Raw genomic sequence first — 25,088 nt, forward strand, 5'->3', positions numbered from 1 at the left:
CACCATGTCTTATACGCTTGAGAGCGAAAGTTTTCCAACGTGGGCTGTCCTCCAGGAAACACACAAGGCCACACAGTCAGAGATTCTGGGGTCGCTGGACCTTATTTTTACCTTGTATGCTTTCTTGAATTGTCGAATGTACTCCACTCCTCTCTCTTCTATGATTTTGTGACTGTGATAGATCCGGCAGACTGGAGCAGGGTCTAGTCTTCTGTGGGAAATGTGCCTTTAACATCACTATTCTCAAAGCCTCATACAAAGTGCTCCTATGGTAGTAATGGGCTCCAGCCCAGATCGCCCATGCTAATCCTAGTTGCAGTGATCAGTGCTGTTGGGGTTGTGGTCATCATGCAGATATTCTGCACATTTGGTGCACGTGCCTGTGACTGATACGCTTTTGATCTCGGATCCTGTTAGGTCCTTGGTTTGCATACTTTGTTCCATTTCACTATCCGAAAGGATATCAAATTTGCTTTACTGCATTGTCCCATCCTGGGCATGTATGCTCATCAACAAAAGTTGGCATACTATCTTTCTGTCAGCCAAAAGAACTATTATTTAGTCCTGGAAAAGACCCATTGTCTCTTTTCAGGTTGTGAAAGACTGCCTGACTGCCCTAATGCTCAATGAACAATTTTCTAGTATTTTCAAGGACACTCATACTAAGCTTCTCAAAATTTGGGAACCCTGGCTCAAGTATTCCTTAGCTTCGCTCCATTCGCTTAGCGTTGGGCATTTACAACCGATGTCTTTGGTCCTGAGTCCATGTCCCCCTATAGTCTCCTACCTCCCCTGATTTCTTCCTTTGTCTTTGTTTCTTCCTGCTTCTTTCTTTTTCTACAGGGTCTCTGGCCCCCAATCCTCCTTTTCTTATGTTGTATATTGCACTACTGTTGGGAAACCTGTTTAACGTCTGATATGGTATTCCACCAGGTTCCTACTTGGGCCCAATCACCTGTTTGTACCTACTATGTTTTTGCTGTGGGTTTTTTTTTTTTCTAGCACCATTTTATGCTTTGTGCCTTCGTGGGCGGAACCGGTGCTAATCTTGTTATTCTTTGCAAATTGAATAAAATGATTGAACCAGAAAGGTAAACTTTTTATGGCATAGGTTTCCAAGTCTTTCCTCAACTCTTCCAGATGCTTCGCTTGGGATCGGTATGCAGAATTTAATAACATGCGCATGTTCTTTGGGCTACTAGGATATATATCATCACGCTGGGGATACCATCTCAAGCCTTTTCTCTACTGTTAACCAGCCTAGACCGGTAACTTCTACTAACCATCACTTTACACAGTAGGCAATCCCCTGCAAGTCTGACTTTATTATTCAGCTAGTTTATGAACGCTGTAGATGACTTGAATAGTTATTTTATGATTTTTAGATAAGGATGTAAGTGAGCTTAGAGAGTCAGATATATTTTGTAAAGGATATGTAAACCCAACATTTCATAGTCCTGATATATGCCTGCAGTGCAATGTAAAATTCTGCTTTTTGTATTGCTTCCTTTGTATGAAATCACTGCTGTTCCTACCAGTCCCTCTGCTTTCCTATTAAAAACTGACCACGGTAGATGGGGAGAGCACAGTGTGGTCCGTTCTCTAACTATGCTGGGAACTCAGTGTGCTCTCCTTCAGTGATCAGAATTTTGCTGAGAGGCTCTCCCACCCCTTCCTGCAAAGCCTTTCACTGAGAAGATCCGTGTGCTGCTGTTTCTCCTCTAATCACCAAAATAAATGGGGGGAGGTATTGATAACTTTTTTTTTTTTTTTTTTTTTTTTTTTTTTTTTGTAGGTATACACAAATGTTTTGCCTTAATTTTCTATTTTAAACTGAATCTCTGTTTTACAAGGTTCACATATAATCTAATTGGTCATTAAGGGATGCAGGGTCAGAAGGAATTCTGAGCCACTGGGTTATTCTGCTACCTACAAGAGAGTTGGACTTTTGGTAGCATATTTTTTTTAAAATGTGTGTGTGCCATGTTACTGTGCTCGCGCCGTATTGCCTGGACATGTGAAGTTTTTTTTTTTTTTCCCCTCTACTACCCTTCGATCTGAGTTGGGGCTTGTTCACACTATCTTTGCTCTACATATTTGACATTCTGCTTACTTACTTTATAGCTGACTTGAACAATTCTTGTATGATTTTTAAATAGTGTTCATTCACTATTTGAAAGTTAAAAATCCCATTTTACAGTAGGATAGAACGCTTGTTTTTTGGCCTCTGAACCCTCTAGGAATTTTGACAGACTTCCTAGTTACAGGTCCTAATTTCTAATGAGTTATATTGCTGATATCTACAGCTGTACATCAAATGTGGACAAACGAATCTGTCATTTGTTTTACACTAATTGAACTCAGCATTTCTAAAGTGATTTTTTTTTTTAAAATACTTATAATATCATTGCTATAGGGGAAAATTGTGTGTGCTTGCTCCTGAGTCCCCACTTTCCCTTCATTGGCTGTGATTGACAGCAGTAGGAGCCAATGGTTCCCGCTGCTGTGTCTCAGCCAGTGAGGAAAAAGACCTGAGGCTCCTCATTGGATAGAGAGGAGGCTCAGGTGAAGTGTGTGTGTTTTAGAATGCTTGACGGTAAAAAACCTTCTGCCTTTACAACCACTTTAAGAACACTGTGAATCGGAATTACACTGCATCTGAGCACCACAAACCATAAACACTATTTAATTCATTTTCAATATTCAAGGCACACTCCCCCATCCATCCATGTGTCCATGCTTTATTTTGCTGGGGAATCACTTTGAAAAACACCTCCTAACATTTCTGGCTATGGCCATCTTGAGGGTAGATGATTCATGTAACATTTACTTCCTGGATTCCATCTGTCCTTAGCTCAGGCATGCTTCTTAACCTGGTGATTGGCTGCTAGGACTGACCAGCATCCTAGCAACCAATCCACTTGCAGCTCCTGCACTGTCAAGACCTGACTGCTCTCCCATCCTCTGCCCTGCTGCAAGGGTGATAGCATGGCAGCTGGGGGAAAAAAAAAAAACAGCGGTGGGATCTACAGGCAAAAGAGAGCGAGAGACCAGGCTCCTATGTGGCAGGACCGCAGCGATCTGGACTGTCACTCGTTCCTGATCTGTCTGCCATTTAGGGATGCTTGATTTAGACCATTGAAATGCTATTCATTTCAGTCATCTAATTATGTGCAAGGAAAATTCCTGTTGTTTTAATAATTCCCTACACGTTATTGGAATGTGACGAAAGCAGTTCTTCAGACTAATGCAGGCCATAGACGGGATGTTTATTGGTCGAACGAATAATCGGACGATATTCACACCGTTAGTGGGGCAATGTTGTCGGCCGATTTTCGCAGTTCTTCTTGTTTCTTTTTATCGGTCATGCTGGAAAATCTACGAAAAACGGCTGTTTTTTTTCATAAGCATTGGTGGCAGCAGAACGACCGGTTTTTTGTTTTTCGGCCGACAATTCAGCCGATAAACGTCCCGTCTATGGCCTGCATAAGCGAATATTCTTCTTCATCATGCATATGCATTTTATATTGGGTTTTGAAATTTGTACTTATTTAGGAATAACTTTAGTAATATTCATATCTATACATTTATGCCAACCTTTCTTCCAGTCCAGTGCAAAGTGTTTCTTTAAAATGAAAGCCAGCAAGTGTTCTGTGTTCTTCCCTTTTTTTTTTTTTTTTCCGGTCTTTTACTACCAAAAAATACAACAGCCCCAGATATTCACCCATTGTTTGCCCTTGATAGCGTTTTATAGAAGCAGAAGCAAGCTATGCAGGTAGCAATGTCAGAAAACCGCTCAAGGTAAAATTATAGAGAACATTTTCGGGCAGTTAGCAGTTTTGTGGGTTACATGTCTTATAATAGTAGAGTGTTCATGAAAGTTGTGGTAACAAACCTATACAATTTCCAATTGGTTTTTCAGACTTAAGTAAGGCAATGTCTGCTGGAGGGATGTCGCAGTTCCAGGAAGCCATCAGACAAGAACTGGAGGAGGCCATGAAGGTCGACCTGGAAAAGATATTGTCTACTGCGCCTGAGGCTGAACTACAGGTATTGATGCAGCAATTTTTGTTCCTTTTTTTTTTTTTTTTTTTTTAAATTTAATTTGTAGGTTTTTGTGTTTTTGTTTTTTTTTTTTTTTTGTTTTTTTTTTTTTAATAAATATATTCAACCTGCTAGATCCTGGAGATTTCAGACACTGATATATGTATGTTACTTGTGATAAATTTTTTTTTAAAGTATTATCTGGTTCGTTATGTTCAGGGAGCTTTTATTTCCAATGGCTGGATTCTGATACACCCTGACCTGGGTGGTGGTTTGCACACAATTGTCCAGTCTGACAAGCATTAAGCTATGCAGCCCTGAAAATGTAAAGCACATAGTGGGCTTTTCTTGGAATCATTCATTAGAGCATACATCATCAGAATGTTACAGCTCTCTTCTGCTGGCCTCTCTGTGGGCTGGAATGACAGCTGGAGTTTATTCACTCTATCAATAGCAGAAGTTCTGCTGATAAGCACCAGTCACTCCTTCAGGTTGTAGGTGCAATCAAACATTATATTTGATTAATGAAGTATGTATGCCGAGTTGGCGTGTCTTATTTGTCTTTCCTTTTATTTCCAATGCAGTTTAGCTAATCCTGAGCTTAATACTAACTACTAATAAATATGGAAGTCCCATCAAAGTGCTTCCCTTTTAAAAGAGAAGTATGGGATTCAGGAGAAAAAAACATTTATGCTCTCCTAGAACATCTATCGGATACTGCATCTGTTCCCCGATGGCTCTGTACTGAGAACTGAGCAATCAAAGACTGTTGATTACTCTGTTTTCAGCATTCTATGAGCACAGTCAGTCTCCGGCTCTCTGCCGTACCCCTCCAGTGTTCACTGGAGAGCTGGACTGTGGAGAGGAAGGGAGCAAATGGCTCAGGTTCTCAGTGGATGGTTGAGAGGCTAAGCCAGGTGCCCGTCCAGGATTCTGGGTGGATCCCGACCATATTGTCAGGAACTTTTCAGAGCTTGTAGTGGCTCTGTGATGTTAGCAGGAAAACGGATCACATGCGTACAGAACGAACTGCATTTTTGTGATCCATAGGAGAAGTACAGCCAAAATGGCTTTGGCTATACATCTGCTTTAAAAATTAGTTTATGTCTCAAAGACTGTGTTAAAATAAGCGCCCACTCCTTATTTGAATATCTGGTTTATCTTGTTAAGTGCTTTTTTGTTTTTTGTTTTTTTTTGTCCTTTTTTAATTTTTAAATGGCAGTTACCACCTGCCTTTTTGAGACCTGCTTCAATTTTCTTGCCTGCAGCATCAAATATGGCCAGAAGCTGCTTTGTCCTTTTTTTACACACCAGATTATGAAGTGAATAATGTGTGTAAATAAATTTGAAGCTGAACTGTCAAATACTTGCGTACACATTAAATGTTTTCATGACTGGTAGGAAGCCTGCCTGCCCTCCCCTTTAAAATTTTCTAAGTCTTCCCATTGGCCCTTTTCTGTGTTAACCTCCTAATAACAGGCAGAAAGGTGAAAGGCCAGTCTCCTAACCCAGGAAATAAGTGTATTCTGCAACTTCTGGGCATCCTGGGTGATCACTCTATGGAAAGACCTAATTTGCAGGCACCTGCAGGGGGGCTGTAGTTTAGAAAATCGCTCAGATGGATTAAAGACTGTCCTGGCCTTGGGCAGGTCATGCATTGAAAAACTGCCACTTATCAACTTCTAGGAATAGTCTCCAGTTATGGTATTGTGGTAAGGAGCATTGCTGATTTTTATTTCTTTTTAATTTCGAAGTGCACGTAAACCTTCAGGGTTATTTATGATAACTGGGGGTCCCTTGGGTGAGTGTGACAGGCCAGAGGTTTTAACACTTCTTGCTTGTAGTTCATTGGAAAGATGGGATCATAAAGTGTCATTATGGGTGTTTCTTAGAAAAGGAATTTCAAGCAAATTTTAACTTTTATATATTCCAAGAGTCATACAGGGCTGGGCAGCCTCGAGGAAAACCTATTCTCTTTTTTATTTAAATAAATATCAAATGTCTATCTGCTTGTATCAGACATACACCAGCAAAACAGTCCCAGTACTGGAACTGTAAAACCCCTTTCAGCCAATTATTTCAGACATAGAAGTAGCAACTGATCCTTCCTGGAAAAGTCTTTTGTCTTCTGCATAGAGGAAAAAAAAAAGCAGTTCCTCCCTTTTTTTTTTTTTTTATATGGAGCTTCGCAGTGAAAAGTTAAGGACTGATAATTTAGTTGTTTTGGTGCAAAAATGTACATGTTTTGTGGTATGCTATAGGGTTTATCCTCTGTAGTATGTACCTATGACCTGCTGTAATCAATTTTCTGAAGGGCCATGTGGGTGGTAAGGACAAACCTGATGTTGGCAAATGTTCAACTTTCGCTTTACACATGGTGATGGACCACAATGATGGAAACACTGCTGCTTCAGAATTTTTTCTCTGCTCAGGGGTTTTCTCTCCAGGAGTGGGGGTATTCTAGATTTTAAGTGTTTTGCAAAAAGCAGATCAGGTTTCTTTTGGTTTTACTAAATACGCATGCATTTTATTCATTCAATTTCTTTGCTATGTTAAATTCTTTTAAATGCAAAAGTGTGAAAATAAACACAAGTAAGCTTTGCAATGGTTGCACTGATAATACATTATTTTTTTTTTTTTTTCAGGGTATTTTTTTTTTAATTCTAGTCTCCTAGATAAGCAGACCCCCCACAATTTCCCTTATAATAAACAGTGGCTACTCGCGCTACTCCTCCTCTTTTCATTGAGTTGGTGGATTATGAACTATATGATAACTCGTATAAGAGGAATAATTTGAGACGAGTCCTTATGACCATCAGTAATCATAGTATGAATTAAGCAGCTTGTGCTTCCAACATCTCAGAATAAAGATATTTCTTTGCCCTTGATCAAGGGTGAGCTCCTGTGGGTGAACATGGGAATGTGGCTGTGAATACATACAGTACATAATCTGCAATTACAGTGGAGGTGCTGGGAGCCCGATGTATATAACCCTAGACTCAGTAACTGTAATTGCCTAACAAAGAGCTGAAGTATTGCTCAGTTTTAACCTCCATGGCGGTATTCCCGAGTGTAGCTCGGGGTAAAGTTTCAGTACCACAAGCGGTAACCCCGAGCTACACTCGGGAATACCATGTGGCACTGCTCCGGGATCCCTCGATCACTTACCTTGTCCTGTGCTCCCACGATGTCCCTCCTGCAGTGTCCCCGGCAATGTAATCTGGAGGATGCAGGCATCTGTCATCTGGGTTCCATCCCCTGCGAGCGTCGGGACATACGGGGGAAGGAACGGCGGGAAATTTGAAAATGACACAAAATGACATTCACTAAAATCACATAGTATAACATTACTGTATCAAACCATTTCACATACATTTTGTCCCGAGTGCTTCGTCCTGTGCCCTGCCTGCATTTTTACTGTTCTTTCTGCCTGGAAACTGAGAAACGTCCATGGCGTCCAAAAAGCGTCCCTTTTAGGTCAAAAGCGGTTTTAGACCAGCTAGAGAACAGCGATAGTAAATTAGAACCACTTGCAGAATTGAGTGATAATAATTTGTGGAGAAATTCGTCATCCGACACTGAAAACTATTTTGCGACTTTGCTCAGTGATGTGCGAACTTGGCGCTATATTTCAAATTTGAGTATTTTTGGTTGATTATATTATTGAATTACATTTATTTTTATTATATTTTTTATGATTATTTTTTTAAATTTATAATGATTTCGTGTTTCAAGTTTTATCCTACCTGGGATGTTTACTAGACTCTTGTTCGGACAAATTTCAGTGAGTTATTCCTAAAAATTACAGGCCTACAATAAAAAAAATACATGTTTCCATGCAAAAAAATGTACCGCATTGAGCACAGAAATATGGACATAATCAGACCGCTAGGGAGGTTAAAGGAAATCTGTCACAAGAAGAAACACGGAGGCTTGTGTGTGATGAACTTGGACCGCGTAGAGAGCACACAGAGGCAAATTGCCCAGAGACTGACATGTGGGAGTTTATTGGGGATCTTGGGTATATGGGAGGGATGACAATAGAGTACAGCACAGGGGGATAGTCCACAGGGAAGCAATATGGCATGGCCCAAATAAGCAGTCCATGGAGTAGTAATAGGACACAGCAAAGGGGAAATGATCCTCAGGGCAGCAATATGGCACAGCAGGTTTAACAGTTCAGAGTGGTATATGTCACGGCACAGGAGTATAGTCCACAGGGCAGCAGTATGGCACAGTACAAATAAAGAGGCCAAAGAGTAGAAACTGAGCACAACAAAAGAGCAACACTTCTCAGGGCAGTAATATGCCACAGCAAAAGGGGCAATAGAGGAGGTTTTCAGAAACTCACAATGAGGAGGACGCTGATTATATTGGGTAGCTGGGGAGGTGATCTGGGTGATGGTGGACTTTACCAGAATGGTCAATGGATGCAGGTAATTGTGCAAGTGCATGCTTGGTCAAGAGAGGGAGGAAGAGGAGTGCTGGGCACCCTGGCTACCAATTCGGAAAAAAGGAGAGCAGAGGGTACAGGAAGAGAGGCTGCTAGGCAATTGGAGGCAAAGGCAGGTCCTGTAGGCCTCACAGGTACATGAAGTATCAAGGGAGACTGCTAGAGACGCAATTCACACTGTTCACACCAGCCCAGGTAGATATACCTGGGACAGGGCTCAATCCCACGGCTCAGGCAACCCGATGCTTAGCATCAGGTTGCTTGGGCAACAGGCTCCAACCCCCTTTCCATGTTTTTTTTGGGGGTTTTTTTGTAATTTTTTTTTTTTTTTCTTTTATGCAGCAATTTATTTGAAATGGAGGGTCCTCAAAGAATAAGTGGACTTTGCTTGATTTGCAGGGTCTGTTTTTAGGATGCTAGCTGCCTGTTAAGCTTGATCCACTTTTGATTTAAACTTGCAGCCAGTGACCCAGAACAAGCCTGCATGTAAGAACTTTGGACACTTCCGCCTATCTTTATCTGCATACTTATTTTAATGTCAGTGATAGTATTAACATCGGAGGGGGCAGCATAACCAACCTCTTCCTTATTTATTTATTTTTTTCTATCCACTGGCGGGGTTTTATTGTAGTCTTAGTCACCATGGCCTGTTTTTCATCCTACACCAATGCCTCCTGGTGAAGGAAGTATGGGAAAGCCTCTTCGTTCGAAACCTACAAGTCCTATAAGTCTATAAAATAAGAGGTTCTAATCGTTTCCTTCTCGATCTAATTTAAAGATTTGTTCTTGAACTAGTATGTAAATCAATTTTAATTCAGTTTGCAGTCTTACTTGAATACTTTCAATATAGTAATTATTTTGTGTTTTTCCAGCACACACAGAAAGACCTGGAAGGCTTCCAGAAATTGTTTCACCGTTTTTTGCAAGAAAAGGGCCCTTCTGTGGACTGGGGTAAAATCCAGAGACCTCCCGAGGATTCTGTAAGTTGGGCTATTTTTCTTCTTTATAAAGTGCTAAGCAGAATATTTGTCAGTCTCTAAAGTTTCATGAGATGATAAATCTTTTAACTTTTCTGGTGTGTAGGTATATAATTATACTTTTATATTGTTCTTACTCGAGTTCCTTTGTTCTGCTTTTGTGTATTTTGGCAGTACAAGTTCTGATAATGCAAAACTGAGTCCGTGTACTGCAGGTAACAGGGTGACTGTGGTTTTTGAAATGTGAAACCTTCTGCTTTGATGCCCATGATGTATAGCAATGGAGAGAGAAAAATTAAAGCAGAACTCCACTTTGAGAGAGCCCCCCCCCCCCCCTTCCCTCAAGGACCTCAGTGGCAGTATTGAGGTGGTCCTTAATGCACCAAATAATGTTGTTCAAGTAGCAAACTCCATGGCATCCTTGGTACAAAAGAAGGGAGTTGAATGATGCTGGCTGGCATTCAGTCTGGAAGACTGGAAATACTGGTGGAAAATAATTATTGTAGACTACTCACTACAAATTGAAGGTAGGCACTGCATTAAAAGTCCCCCCCTCCCCCCTTTTTTTTTTTTTTTTAAAGATTTTATTGGGTTTTTGAAAATTTTACGAAATGCACAAAACATTTTGTGTAAAACAGTGTGATAAGAAAAATAATGTGAAGTATAGTAGAGGCAAGTATATGGTAACAAGCCCACCTGGACATGAAGACCTTACAAAGGAAGACTTTACAGGAATATAAAGTGATTTGGTGCATATACAAATCCAACATCAGCCTAACTCCTGAGGCTATCCAATATGAATGTATGTGGCCTATAGAAGCTCTTGCGTCAATAAGAAAGGTGGGGGGAGGAAAAGGGCGCTGACACCCAGAAAAGGAGCATAGCACTGAAGGAGAGGAAAAGGTGAGGAATTCCGCCTATGATCTTCGGTGGGTTGCAGACAAAGGAAAGAGGAGGAAGAAGAGGACAGTGGGATAGGGGAGCTTGCCTGAGCAGGAGGGAGGTTTCTCGTACAATCCATTCTGCCGTCCCACCCTGATTCGGACTGTGCGGGTTGTCATAAGGACATCAAGGAGCAGTTCAGGCATAGGTGGTCATTGAAGGGCTGTCCACGGGTCCTAGATATTCAGGAACTTGGCATGGGTATCCGTAAAGGATAGTTGTGAGTGTCTTGTAAACCATTGTCCCCATGACCTGCTGCTTGACCTCAGCAAATTTTCGAAACGACTGGTGCCAGATTTCGGCCAACATCTGCCGAGTCGCCAGGAAGACCAACCTCACCAGCTTTCTCTGGGTCTTGATCAAGGATGAGATAGACTTATGCAACAAGGCTTACCAGAAATCAAGTGCCAAGTAAACCTGTAAGACTGATGTGATCAATGAATAGTCCTAGGTCCAGAACCGCAGAGTTTTTGGAGAGGACCACCAGATGTGGAGAAGGGAGCCCAGGTCCCTGCATCGTCGAAAGCAAAAAGGGGATGCGGAGGTAACAAAAGTGGCCATTTGTACTGGGGTAATGTACCAACTGGATAGTAGCTTATAAGTGTTTTCCTGGGTGAAGATATTCTGGGAACGCTTAGAGAAGTCAAGCCAAATTTGACTCCAGGCGGATTGGTCCAGGGTTTTGCCAAGGTTAGCCACTAATTTCACAATGCAAGATAATGTGGGAGACCCTATAGTGTTTAAGCGTTTAGGAGAGTCTTGACGGTAATTTAAGAAGGAAGGGACTTGGGTTTACTTTGACTTGCAATGAAGGTCTAGGAGTGAAGCTTTCATGACCTTATGCATATGGAAGGGGTTAACACTTAGCATTGGTGGTTTCTCATCTCTTTTATCAGCTGCAAATGTCACTTTGGGCTTATTATTGAAAGTGTCTAAAGAACTGCTTTAATGTCAACAAATTAGATTTTCCTCTATCATGATTCTGATTTGATTCATATTTTTGCCAACAAGGTCTCCTTATCCTTCAGATACTTTGGATTATGAGCCGCAGTTTAAGTGGCATTCCAGGCCAAGAGCTAAATATGCAGTTGAAATTCATATAGTAGGCTTACTGTACTACCTTCTAAAGGATTGGTAATTTTGGCAAGACATAACCATACAGCTTTTATATTGTATATACTATTATTACTGTAATGGTAGATACATCCCATCCTGAGACAGCTGCATTAATACAGGTAATATTTATATAATTCTCTTGTGAAGTCACCATACTTTGCTGCAGTAATGTATATTTTCCACTGATTTTTAATCCGAGGCTAGAATTGTCAGTGGTAACACAATGAACACACAGGCTCTAGTCTGCTTAATTGGTACAGAAGGTTTGGCAATCCTTTAGGAGTTTTCTCTTTGTACCAGTAAATAAAACTGATATGTGTGAAGACAAAATGAGAACAAGTTTTCATCTTCTAAAACCGTGCCGTGAATCCCTTCTTGTTATATAGTAGTTGTGCTTGGACATGTCATCGTACGAGTGGCAGGAGGCCAACCTGGCATGAGCCCAGTGTGTGAGCCAGAGTATAGCAGTGTAACACAAAAACACTGGGCCCTTTTTATGGGGGCACAAGCAGGCTTTTTATTCCTGAATCTGAAGATGTTTCCAGTGAACCATGTCGGTGAGCTAGACGGAGACATTGGGAAGTGCACAACTTACACATTATCCTAGATTAAAATGACTATAATGCTTATAGGAACACTGCAGTTAAAGCAACATTGAACCCAAAAACAAAAATGCAATTTATTACAGCTTGCCAATCCTTAGATGTGGTGGTTGTATTAGTTTCTGTAGGGTTTTGTTCCTTTATTTTCACCTGGTAATACGGCAAGTAAGTCTCCTATTTTTCAGCTTCATTTAACAGACCAAACTGTCTATAAAATTTGCATTTAGAGGTATGAGAAGCTATTTACCACTGACTGGGTGCTTGCAATGATCAGCTTTTATTCAGTTGTGTAAATCCTTTATCCCGAAAAAATGAGGAAGGGTTGTAACAGCGCAAACACTGCAAAGTCCTGGGAAATGGTAGTATGGGTGATGGTGGTATTAGTGGCTACTGTATGAAGAGCGTAGGATTCCGTGTGGCACTGAGGGCAAGGCTTCCAAATAAGCTGTAGCAACTTCTGTAGATGAGAAAAAGGAGAGAAGCGCCTCTAAGTGCAATAAGTCTTTTAATTCAAGTCTAAATGTAGAAACACTCACATGTGTGAAGTAATCATAAGCATAAAAACCGTGGTTAACAATAGTTAACGGTGGGGTGGTAACCCGGGTGAAGAGCCGTCATCTCTCTGCGATGTGGGGAGGTCAGCTCTCGGCTGGAACAGTGGCTGGAGGGGGAACAGTGGTGAGGCCAGCCTTCATGCACGTCTTCCTTTGAGGGAGGACGTGCATGAAGGCTGGCCTCACCACTGTTCCCCCTCCAGCCACCACGCTGTTCCAGCCGAGAGCTGACCTCCCCACATCGCAGAGAGATGACGGCTCTTCACCCGGGTTACCACCCCACCGTTAACTATTGTTAACCACGGTTTTTATGCTTATGATTACTTCACACATGTGAGTGTTTCTACATTTAGACTTGAATTAAAAGACTTATTGCACTTAGAGGCGCTTCTCTCCTTTTTCTCTTTTTCTAAATCCTTTATCCCAAAAGGGGAAAAACGTTTACTGTAACTGCTTTATAAGTTTTTAACTGGAGTTTGACTTTAATTTTCTGAATAAAGTTTCACTTTAAAGTGTTACTAAACCCACAACAATAAAATCAGTCTGTATATGCAGCAAAGCAGGCTTGTTATATTCACTGTGGAACCTAAGGGGTTAATCCTCTGCATTGTGTAAAAACACGGTTTGATCCTGTCTTCTCTGATCCTCCCCTTCTAGAGCCCTCTCTTATCTCCTGATAAGCACATGCTCAGTTTGGTGCGTATTGCTAGAGAGGTGTTTTTTTTTTTTTTTTTTTTTTTTTTTTTTTTTTCTTCGTGGGAGGGTGCATGTGATCTGCACAGGGCCAATCAGCACTATCCAGACAGAGGTCATAGGTCCTGCATCCTCCTAGAGCAAAATGAAAACTCCTACAAATTTTAACCAGTGCTCTCGTGCACACTGATAGAGCAGTCTTGTGACTTCTAACTGCTGATGAAATAAGGTATTTAGCAGTTTATATTTACTAAAATAATTGCACTTCCATGTTGTGTACTGAGGGAGACCAGATATAGTGAATGCGGGGTCCTAGGTTTAGGAGCACTTTAAGTCTTGCTAGATCACTTCAGGCTGGCACCTTTTACAGATATAGCTATGTAAAATATTAAAAATAAGTGCCTGTTTAAAATCCAGTAATACTTTGTCTGACTCTGCTTTACACATGCTCAGTTGCTTTCCATTTTTAGGCACTGTGCAGAATTTGTAGAGCTGATCTGCTGACAGTCTAAAGATGAAAGCAGAACTAAACTCATTGGTTTAACAGTTTCAAAAACCCGTTACATTTTCGACATGCCAGTAATGCTAACTGTCACATTTGCTTGTGTTTTTAACCAAACTGTCAAACCATCAAATGACTTGATCTGCAACTACCTTGGTGCTGCACATGTTCAGTTATAACACCAAACAGTTGGCAACTTCCTTGGCTATGAAGGATAGGAGGCTTTAGTTCTGCTTTAACTGCTGCTCAGGGCTCTGGGCTTCAAAAAAAATGGCTGCCTGTAGGAGAATTAAACAGGAACAATGCTGGAGGCAATTTACAGCACACACTAATTTTGGTAGCGTAATTAATAATGTGGAATGTATGTTCCTTGCTAAAGAACATTTATTTTTGTATCACGTTGTTATGAGTAAAGTTCTGCTTTAAGGCCCCTTTCACGGTGACAGCAGTGCTGTTGCAGAGCAGTGTAGCTGCAGGTTTGATGCAGGTCAGCAGCGTTGTCAAATTGATGTTTATGTCCTGTAGATTTTTTGTGCTTTCTGAAAGCTCGCCAAAACCACAGCACATAATAGAAGTCAATGGACTTCTCCTGAGCTTCTCCCATCCTATGGCACTCCCTACCCCAATCTGTCCAGCGGGCACTGCAGGATTTCAATCCTTGTCAGCATAGTGTGTTACCAATTGTTTTCTTGGCGACTGTGGCCCCAGCTGCCTGCTTTTGTTGCCAGCGGTTTACACATTAATGTCTGTGTGTTGACTAATTTTGAGGGGACAGCAAATATACACTGTTTGCTACATTGTAAAGTAGTGAGCGTACAGCTTGTATTAAGTGTCATTTCTTCAGTGTTGTCACATGAAAAGATATAATACAATATTTACAAAAATGTGAAGGGTGTACTCACTTCTGTGAGATACTGTGTGTGTGTGTGTGTATATATGTATGTATGTATATGTATGTGTATGTGTGTATATATATATATATATATATATATATATATATATATATATATATATATATATATATAAAAAACCTGCAACTTTTTTTTATTAGACCGTACCTTTTAAATATTGCTGCCACAGAAGTGCAGTGATGCTAATAGAACCGGCAGGTCTGCCAACGTGTCTCTTTGATAAGTTCCAGATATGATTTATATGGGCTGTTTAGTTGGCTGGGAGTGAAGATCTCCTATTCCTAACCCCAGCTCCTGAAAGAGTACACTGTTTGTCAGGAAGTAACTTTCTACTCCAAGATATAAGCATTTCTCAGTTAAATTGGAAGTGGTATAACCTGGCATTAAAACACATTTTAATAAATCCTTCGGGCACATGATATCCTGTCACCCAATAGTTGAAAATGTCTGGTTTTTTTTTTTTTTTTTTTTCTCTTCTTCCCCTCTTGGTGTTTACTTAAAGGTTCTCTTTGCTGGGAAAAGGATAAATGATCTGTCAGACAGGTTTCTGTCTATATGGCTTAAAGTAAAATACTGATAGTGTTTTGTGTATGCGTAGTGGTCTGAGCTCACAACTCTGTAAGGCAGGCATAGCTTCCTTATGTGACTGTAGTCAGTTTCTGCCTTACAGGTATAGATGAATCAGAGTGACTTGGGAGCCACAGGTGTGATAATTACTAGAGGATCGCAAACATGAAACACATAACTACAACTGTGTTGGAAATATCTACAAATATATGTTGCACTCCTAAATACTTCTCAATAAATAATAATTACATTATTACCATTAAATTAATTCAAATTATGATACAAATAACTAATAAAAGTCTATAAATACCAAAAAATATTTAAATAGATAATTTCAACTAATCAAGCTCCTCCAAATAAATATCAAAATAATTCCACATAAAATACTCCTCTAAAAAAATATTTTACCAAGTGCTCATAAATCATCTATTAGTGACATGATGTACTTACTAATACCCTTAATTTCATTTATATTCATAATACCCTCATTTAATATAATAAAAATAATAAACCAACTAATAACCCTCAACTAAAACGCATTTAAATGATCCCCCATAAATAAAAATAACCAAATGCTCATAAATAATTAGTAGTGATTAGCATGAATCCAAATATCATCAAAATAATAGTCCCATTGAATAAACAATTGTTTATATATAGTGACTTGGTGCTTGTTGTTCTTCAGCAAATTGCAGGTGCAATGCTGGGATCCTGCAGACTATCAGTACACTGTCTGCCTGTACCTCGTATGGGCAGGCAGTTACTGAATTGCAAGAAAGAAACAATGAGCTGCGAGGATGCTCACCAGTGTCCCAGTGGTTCATTGAGAACTACAAGTGGTCAGCCGTGGAGTCTGACGGTACTTGTAGTTCCATCATACACAGAACTCTGTGAATGAATGACACGGCCACACTGTATTTGAATTGTGGCAGTGGATGTGGAGAGAAGATCCCCCACCTACTGTCACAGGGAGGCCGGAGATTGGGGAGAGAGGAGGCAGAAGTTGTTACATGGTAACATGTTCCAAATGTAAACTTATCCCTAGTTTTGTTTTTTTTCTTCATTAATTTATGTATTAAATACTGATAAATCGAGTGCATCAAAAGTGCAACTGTATCTCACTCTATAAATAGTGACAAACTGTGAACAGTTCATACAGCGGATAGTAAATACTGCTAATGTCCTTTGTGGAAGGATATTAATTCAAAGTGCCCTCATTAGCACGTGCAGTTATTCGTAAAGAACAGATGTGCAGGAATTTGTATAAGGAATCCACCCTTGGGACGGATATACACTCACCAGACGGAAAGTATTAATGCGCATTGGTTATTATCACACAGCTGGGGGTGCAGTGGTATACTGACAGCTCCGGGTCTAGTCATTCGACTCCTCCATCCATCCATCCATAGGGGCAGATATCTTGTGGTCCCTGGTTGACTTTGCGGAGGGGTCTGTCGGAGTCTAATTCATCCAACACTCTCTCCTCTGACAGATCCCTCTGCAAATTCATCCAACACTCTCTCCTCTGACAGATCCCTCTGCAAATTCATCCAACACTCTCTCCTCTGACAGATCCCTCTGCAAATTCGTCCAACACTCTCTCCTCTGTGCCATTTGGCTTCTCCGTTTAAACCTGCAGCCCAGTCACCAGTATCCTTACTCCATCCCGCCTTGGTGGTCCAATCGGTGGTCCTCCCAGGAAACCAATCTTGTAGTACCTTCACAGCAGGTGAAGCCCCTCTTCCCCCCCCAGCAGAGTCCAAACTCACAGGTTTCTTGGTTGCAGTTTCAACAGTCAGAAGCCAAATGGCACAGTTTCAACGGAGGAGCCAAATGGCACAGAGGAGAGAGTGTTGGATGAATTAGACTCTGACAGACCCCTCTGCAAAGTCAACCAGGGACCACAAGATATCTGCCCTATGGATGGATGGATGGAGTCGCATGACTAGACCCGGAGCTGTCAGTACACCACTGCACCCCCAGATGTGTGATAACCAATGCGCATTAATACTTTCCGTCTGGTGAGTGCACATCCGTCCCAAGGGTGGATTCCTTTCACAAATTCCTGCACATCTGTTCTTTACGAATAACTGCACATGCTAATGAGGGCACTTTGAATTAATATCCTTCCACAAAGAACATTAGCAGTATGAACTGTTCACAGTTTGTCACTATTTATAGAGTGAGATACAGTTGCACTTTTGATGCAGTTTATTCATGTATTTATTGATGTCATATGCGTTTATAATATAACACATGCGTTTATAGTGCTGCACTAAATCTCTAACATTTGAATTTGCGACTGTTGCCGATATCCTGAGTGCTAATTGCTATTTTATGATCTTGAATTTGCATTATTTTAGTATTTTACCAGTGCTCGCTTTTACTCTTTTTAAACATGTATTAAATACTGCAAGTCAAAAATTATTGAAATCATCAGAGCTTCATGACAGTCAGGCAGCTAACATGTTCATAGTTTCCATGTTTCTCTTAGTACAAGCTTCCTTTACATGCACCAGAGATGTATTTAATTTCAAAAACTAAACTCCAATAAATATTCAGCACTGTGGTTTAGAGGTTAGCGCTTCTGCCTTGCAGCACTGGGGACCTCAGTTTGCATACAGGTTAGGACACTATATGCATGAATTTGCATGTTCTCACAGTGCTTTTAAGGGTTTCCTCTGGGTAATCTGGTTTCCTCCAATACTCTAAAGACATGCTGGTTGGTTAAATTTTGAAAACCATTTATCATTTTCCTTCCTCTTCACAATTATGTACCACTTTGTGTTGGTCTCTCAGATAAAATTACAATAAAAATCTATGTTTTTAGTTGTAGCATGACAAAATGTGGAAAATTTCAAGGGGTATGAATACTTTTATAAGGCGCTGTAGTTACAGAAGCATTATATCTCAGAAGATAGCAAGAGTGCTGAACAAAGATGGTAGCCCAAAGTTTAAAGGAAGCATGTACAGAGTGACTGTGAGCCTGTTGATTGAAGAAGAGAGTCTTCCTGCAAAGATGTCTGGAGATAGTCTCTTGGCCACTGTTGCCAGCTGGAGATAAGACAAGAGATAGAAGGGCAGAAGAAGATAAAAACAGGGATAAAAGACATTTCTCGACACAGATTTCAGGAAGTACACTGCCTTTTACCCTGTGTGGTGCTTGTTGCATTCTGGCTGCTGTGGATTACAGGTAAAAACTGAACTTGGGCACAGAATTTTATTTAAAGATATTACCCAAAAGCTACAAAGGCTTTAAATCCACTTGGTGTGTAGCAAAACCCAGATGTTACCTTGTAAAAGTAGTGGTGGCATCATTATTGTGCTGCACTAACCTATGTAGATTTGCTGTTCACACACACTACAGGCTGTCTGCAGAAAACTACAGGGGGGAGGTGGATACAAGGCCAGTAACCATGCACTGGGAGAGAGAGCAGCAGTTTCTGGTCTTTATTACAGGAAATTCCAGCACCGAGAAAAACTGGAGTAGTAGTTTCATGCTGGATTGCCGATCTGAAAGAAGTAAAAAGGACACGAAAATATGTGCATTTTTGCTTAAGTCTCTTGTATTTCTACAACATTTATTTACCTTGGATTTCAGCTTTAAGGTAAACAAAGTAAATTTTTCTGGCTTTAGCACACTTGCAGTGTTTGTTTAGTAGCATTACTAGCATATTGACCTTTCACTTGTTGCCTTGAATTTCCCTTTAATTCTTTATTGATAATTGCGCAGTATACATTCCAAACTGAAGTATATAGAGTAGGTATAATTTCCCTTCTGTTCATTGAAGGGCACAGCTTTTCAGTATTCTTGACAGTAGGGTTATAATGCCACCTTCAGGAGCAGGACACTAGGCAGAAAATCAATAAACACAGCACCGCCTATGGGTATTTAACTGGTAAACAAACCCTCCCCATCTGCAATAGCTCATTTTTTCTGCATAGTGTAGGAGTGAGGACCTAGTTCCCTGTTGCAACTCAGTTCCATGTTTTTTGTTTTTTTTCAAATTTTCCTTTTTCCTGGGATAAGGCGATCTGTCTTGGGAGTGCTACCCGCTATTGTCTGCTGGAGCGTTACGTATTCTCCTCCTGGGTTGTCTGTGTACAGTTCCCCCCCCCCCCCCCGCGCCTCCTTCTCCCATGCGGGGTGCAACTGAGTGTGCGGCTCCTACCCCCAGCCAGCGGGACCTCAGCTTGTCCAAGACAGGCACCAGGCATCATTATCTCTCGCTGTGCGTAGTAGCTGAGGGTGTGGGGCAAGTTGCAGCCGTCTGTCTCTGGTGGCATCCTGGAGGGCCTTCCATTGAGAAGTCTTTTGACCTAAACTGATCCCAGGCAGCCATTGTGAGCGGGGAGCCATTTGGGCAAGGATCATGCTAGTGGCCATTTTGTTAGATGCTTGGCAATCACCATCTTTCAGCACCCTAGCTGTGTGCCCTGTGTGTGGGTTGTGTCCTTTGGTTTCAGCAAGGACCAGCTCGGTTTGCTACATCATGTGGCCTTCCCTTCCCAATTCCCCTGTTGTGGATCCTTCAATTTCTAGGTTGAACAAGGCAACCATGATCCCAGTGGACGACTCTCCTTCTGTCATGGTCCCCCCCCCCCCTCCCCTGCTCCCTCTCTTCCCCACTCTGGATCCCTGCACACCCCCCCCCTTCCCCATTGCATGCCCCTGCTCCCGCACGTAGCCCACATAAAGTGGCGTGCTGGATGCCAGGGAGCTGAGCTGCCTCCTGCTGGAGGTCCCCACACCTCTCCTCGGCCTGGCATTGAGGAGTCTGCCACCCCACTGTGCCTGCCTGTGGATTCCCCACGTGCAGGTCACCTAGTTGTCGCTGTGCGCCCCCTCCCCTTGTCTCGGCTGGCACAGCGCGGCCCCAAGGTTCCCACGCTCTGCACCTGCCGGGGGAAAGGCCGCGCTCCCCATGCATGACTGAAGTGAGGGGGTGGGGCTTGTTGCCACGGCAACTCAACGCCAGGGATGCCGTTGCCTGGCAACCTGGGAGCGTCCTGTTCCGGAGATAATAGACCGGAGCAGGACCCGGGCAGGTGGTATCTTCCCCTGCTCACAACCCAGGGTGCTGTGAGAGGTCTGAGCTGCAGCCAGATCCTATACCCAAGCTGGACAAACCGAGAGCCTGCCTTCTGCTGTGTGCCCCTGGACTTAACCTTTGCCTGTCAGAGGTTCCCTTCTGCTGTGTGCCCCTTAAACTTAACCATTGCCTGCCAGAGCCTGCGTTCTACTGTGTGCCTCCTGGACCTAACCATTGCCTGCCAGAGCTGCTTTCTGCTGTGTGCCCTTGGACTTAACACTTGCCTGCCAGAGTCTGCCCTTCTGCTGTGTTCTCCCTGGATTTAACCCTTGCCTGCCAGAGTCTTCTCTTCTGCTGTGTGCCCCTGGACTTAACGCTTGCTATACTTATTGTGCGCCCTCCAAATCGCTCAATAAAAGCCTTGTGTGCCCCACTGCTCTCCGCGTGTGTTCTGTCCCACCTACACCTCCGTCACACCTTCCTTTTTAAGGATCCCACGGACAGTAGGGCTGAATCAATTGCCCGCTCTGTTTACAGTTGCTGGGTTGGCCCTTCGCCCAGTTCTTGCTACAGCCTTTGTTACAAACTCTCACTGATTGGGCTGAGCTTTACACTAGGATCTCGGTAAGGAGCAGGTCCCCAAGTCTACATGGAGCTTGTGGATCAGCTTGTCCAGGGCCTCAAGTACGTGTGTGTGCTGCATCGCTCTCTGCTTTGCCCCTCCAAAGTTTGCTGGAGAAGGGGGCAAAAGTGGTGTTCATCTGGGTGGATCGTTGCAGAGTATGGACCTCCTCTGTGATGTCATCCAACAGTGGGCTTTATCGGTTGTTGGCTGAATATGGGTCACAGGAGTGCAGGAATAAGTGCAACTCTGTGACCTAGAAGAGAAGTATGGCCATAAAAGCTTTGGTCATACTTCTTTTAGGGGTCAGGCTCCTCCTTTCTCCATCACAGTGCACTCCACCAGGGCGATTAGTGCTTCTTGGGCCTTTTGGCATTAGGCACCTGCGTCTCAAGTTTAAACGGATAACCAGCCTTGCACACTGGTTGACTGTTTACACACTTTGACCTCACATCTTTGGACACGTGTCCCTTAATGAATGTAAGAAAACACTGGATTTTTTTTGTTACCATAAAATCCCTTTCCCTGAATTCATTGAAGGACGCAACACCCACCTCTCTATCTTTTTCCTTGGTACTGCTTTGTGACTGAATTGTCTCAGATGGTGGGTTTGACTACCAGTTAGGCGCGCCCATAGGCAGCGCTGGTTTTTTTTTTTTTTTTTTTTTCTGCCTAGTGTCTTCTCCTGAAGGTGGTGCTATAACCTTATGGCCAAGAATACTGACAATCTGTGAACTCAGAGAAAGGGATTTTACGGTGAGTAACAAAAAAAAAAATTTTTTTTTTTGTGATCTGGGCCAGACGAGAGGATCTAGAAGAGAAAAAGAATTCCTAAGAAGAAAATTAGGAGTTAAGCGTGAAGATTGTGTGTGCAGAGTGATCTGCTGGAAAGGAACATTTGAAGCAATTTCTGGAGGTGTTTTTTGAGGATCACTTTCTGCTTGTCATTGTTTGAACATTACTTTCCTTTCTTAGATACTCTTTACTGCCCCAGAATGTGTAACTGGAGAATGTAGCTGGGTGTTCACATTATCCGCAACTCTTCATGAAAGACTAGATTCTAACCTACTTCTAAGAATATGGTTCAGGGTAGAGATAAGGATGCCTACGGATAGCTTTGTGTAATTTTATGCTTCCAGATCTAGTGCTGGCTTTTTATCCTAATAACAATAATCAGCCTGACAAAGCACATAATTAAGTGTTCTTCATCACTAGATGCACATCTGAAGACTTGTAGAAATCCTGGCTAATTTGTGATGATGAGCTGCACAAAGTGTAAAAATGGGCAATCTAAGAACTACTACTTGGAAATAACTAAAAAGCAGTATTCTAATATAAGCAACTGTTTAAATTGCTTAATGAAGTCATTTGACATGTTTGCCTGTCTTCTCTTCAATAACCTAGTACAAGCACCAACACTCTTCAGATGGTATCCCGTGGTTTTTTTTTTTTTTTTTGTTTTTGCATTCAAACATTAAAGTATGTGCATTGCCAAAAATTTTGTTTTTGGATGGAGTGTGAAAGAGTTAAAAGTAGAATTCCAGATAAAGCCTTACGAGTCTTAAAAGTTATCCCTCCTCTTCTCAACACCTATACTAACTAACCTGTGTAAATAAAATGTATATAATTACCTCTTTTCAGCCCGCTCTGGTCAGGTCACATGATCTCCTGTGTCAGCCAGTGGAAAGGAGAGAGGGCTCAATAAAGGCTGTGAAAGCCGGAAGCAATGCCATCCCTTATAGGCTCCCATGGTGCAGCCATTGTTGGCGGTCCCTCCTCTCCCCTGCAGTCACATGACCAGAGCTGGCTGAAAATAGGTAACTATATAAATCTTTTACACAGGTTAGTTGGTATAGGTGTTAAGGGGGGGGGGGGTATTTTTAAGATTAGTTAGAGCAATTAATAATGACTTGCATTTAAAGGAGAACTTCAGCAAAAGCCTGTGTCCCAGCTTAGTAGATTCCGTTCACACTATTTTGTACTAGTGACCATTGTCTTCAAGACCAAAACTGATGGGAAATCCACAATGTGTCACCAGAATCCAAATGTCTCTCCAGGATAGGGGAAACCTTCCAATGTAAATACCTATTTCGTACTTTGTATAGATTTCCTTTCACTTTATATTGCATCTCCAGTACAGGAAGTGTAATGGAAATTGCCCCCATAGGACTTGGGCAGCTAAAAATTAACTGATACGTTTTTACCCTTCCCTATTCTATCCAAACTATATAGTTTAGGGCAGCATATTTGCTTGAAATGGCCCCTTAACAAGCCTCAACATGCAGAGAAACCCCTTCTGTACTACTTTCGAGCAACTTTCACATACATGCATTATGGTGCACTGAAGTGCAGGTGCATTGCTTCATACTGTATATGTCTGTTGGCAACATTCAGAATCAATGGCAAAAGCACAGCAACGCACACATCGGAGTTACTGCCATAGTGCACTGTATATGTGTATTGCCATTTGTTCTAAATGGCATCCCAAAGCATGTACTCTTAAAAGGTGGATATATATATATATATATATATATATATATACACACACACACACACTCCTCTCATGGTTATTCACCTAGGTTTTCTGCCCTGTGTAAGGCTGGCCATATATTTAATCATTTTTTTTGGTGTTCAACCAGAGGGTTGACCAAAAAGAGACATTTCTGATTCCACAATCCACATGGTCAAGCTGGATGGGAGAATCACTCCCGCTGTGCTATTGTATTCAGACCACAAGGAGTCTTCTCTGCCATCAGAATTAAGTGGTCAGTGTTGCCTGCCATAGCCGGCGGCACTGATCATTCTGGAAAAACCCAACAGGCTGGTTTTCTGGTAGTGTACCACCAACCTGACCATACATGGATCCAGCTGAATTTCGATCCGTATATGGCCGCCTTAAGTTCCGACTAGAGCAATTCAGAACTTACACAGAGCTTAATTTTCTTGCTTGTGAAAGTTAACCAGAGCAGAGGAGGGAGCAAAGCAAAATCTGAACCCCTAGGGAGGGGAGAATTAAAGTGAACGAGCAAGTTTTTCTTGCATGTGTGAAACATAATTTGCTTTAAAACAGTTGTCTGCACCTAACCACTTAGTCATATGATTACAGTCAGCACAGCCTAAACTGAATGGAATAGGAAATGTTCCTTTCTATCGTGGAATAAAACCTGTCCTTTTTTTAATCTTGGAGGAGATGGAACCCGTCAGGTTTTATTATCTCAGCTGCTGTTGGAAAGATTTCCTCCTACTTCTGTCTTGATGACCACCACTAACGCAGAAAATGGTAAATAATGCTTGAACTTGTAATCCTTTTCCACTCTATAATGATATAAAGATGTTCTTATTACTGTTTATGACCCTAGGGGGAATCATTTTCCTCACCTTCTTCTTTTTTTTTTTTTTTTTTGCCTATAATATGCAAACCAACAAAAATGTTTTCACCTGTGCACAATGATTTTGGCTCCGATGTACCCAAGTTTTATGCCATGCTGAGAAAAAGTAAGCTTGTGTTCATTGAAGGTTGTGGTTCTTCAATAACTGCTGTTAGGTCAGGTTATATTGTAATTTCAGTAATGGTTTAGATATGGTGGCTATGGAGAGCTAATTTAAACCTGCTATTAGGCTGGTATCAGGCAGCATTTGATAGGACCTGTGGACATTGTCAAAGGTGATATACATAAAGTGTTGATCGATAGCCACTGGTTGGGAAGCTGTGCTATAAAGTGATTATTCTTGGTTGGAGAACGGTGATACAAGGTGACTTAACTGGTTGGGTAGCAGTGCTTTAGGGTGACCTTAGCTGGTTGGGTAGCAGTGCTTTAGGGTGACCATAACTGGTTGGGTAGCAGTGCTTTAAGGTGACCATAGCTGTGTGGGAATAAATAGATGATTTTGACAGTTTATTCTGTTTATTCATTGGCACATGAAGTTTTACGATCAGCAGCCTAAGGAGGCTGGTATTATTATCATTGCAAGAGATCCATTAGGTTGGAATTTTTGCTTGATTTGGACCCTGCTGATACTGGGAGCTAAAGCACCAACACACTGTGCTGACTAATAGGCAATCATGAGGACG

At 41.7% G+C, this 25,088-nt stretch overlaps 1 protein-coding gene across 3 annotated transcripts in view; it reads left to right on the forward strand.

The window, feature by feature from the left end:
* The window catches only part of UGP2 (UDP-glucose pyrophosphorylase 2), a 128,834-nt gene that overhangs the window by 50,018 nt on the left and 53,728 nt on the right, over window positions 1-25,088 (forward strand). For 2 of the 3 annotated variants that reach the window (XM_089672001.1, XM_089672000.1), the window contains exons 2-3: window positions 3,923-4,050; window positions 9,370-9,477. In XM_089672001.1, coding sequence (XP_089528127.1) covers window positions 3,937-4,050; window positions 9,370-9,477 — 222 coding nt within the window. In that variant the 5' untranslated portion in view covers window positions 3,923-3,936. Of the gene's footprint in view, window positions 1-3,922; window positions 4,051-9,369; window positions 9,478-24,145; window positions 24,297-25,088 lie in introns of those variants that run through there. The other variant, XM_089672002.1, reaches the window with a different exon arrangement.

The sequence above is a fragment of the Staurois parvus genome, unplaced genomic scaffold, assembly GCF_062004578.1.
Source record: "Staurois parvus isolate SC_StPar_1 unplaced genomic scaffold, SC_StPar_1.0 ptg000117l, whole genome shotgun sequence".
Taxonomy (NCBI): Eukaryota; Metazoa; Chordata; class Amphibia; order Anura; family Ranidae; genus Staurois; species Staurois parvus.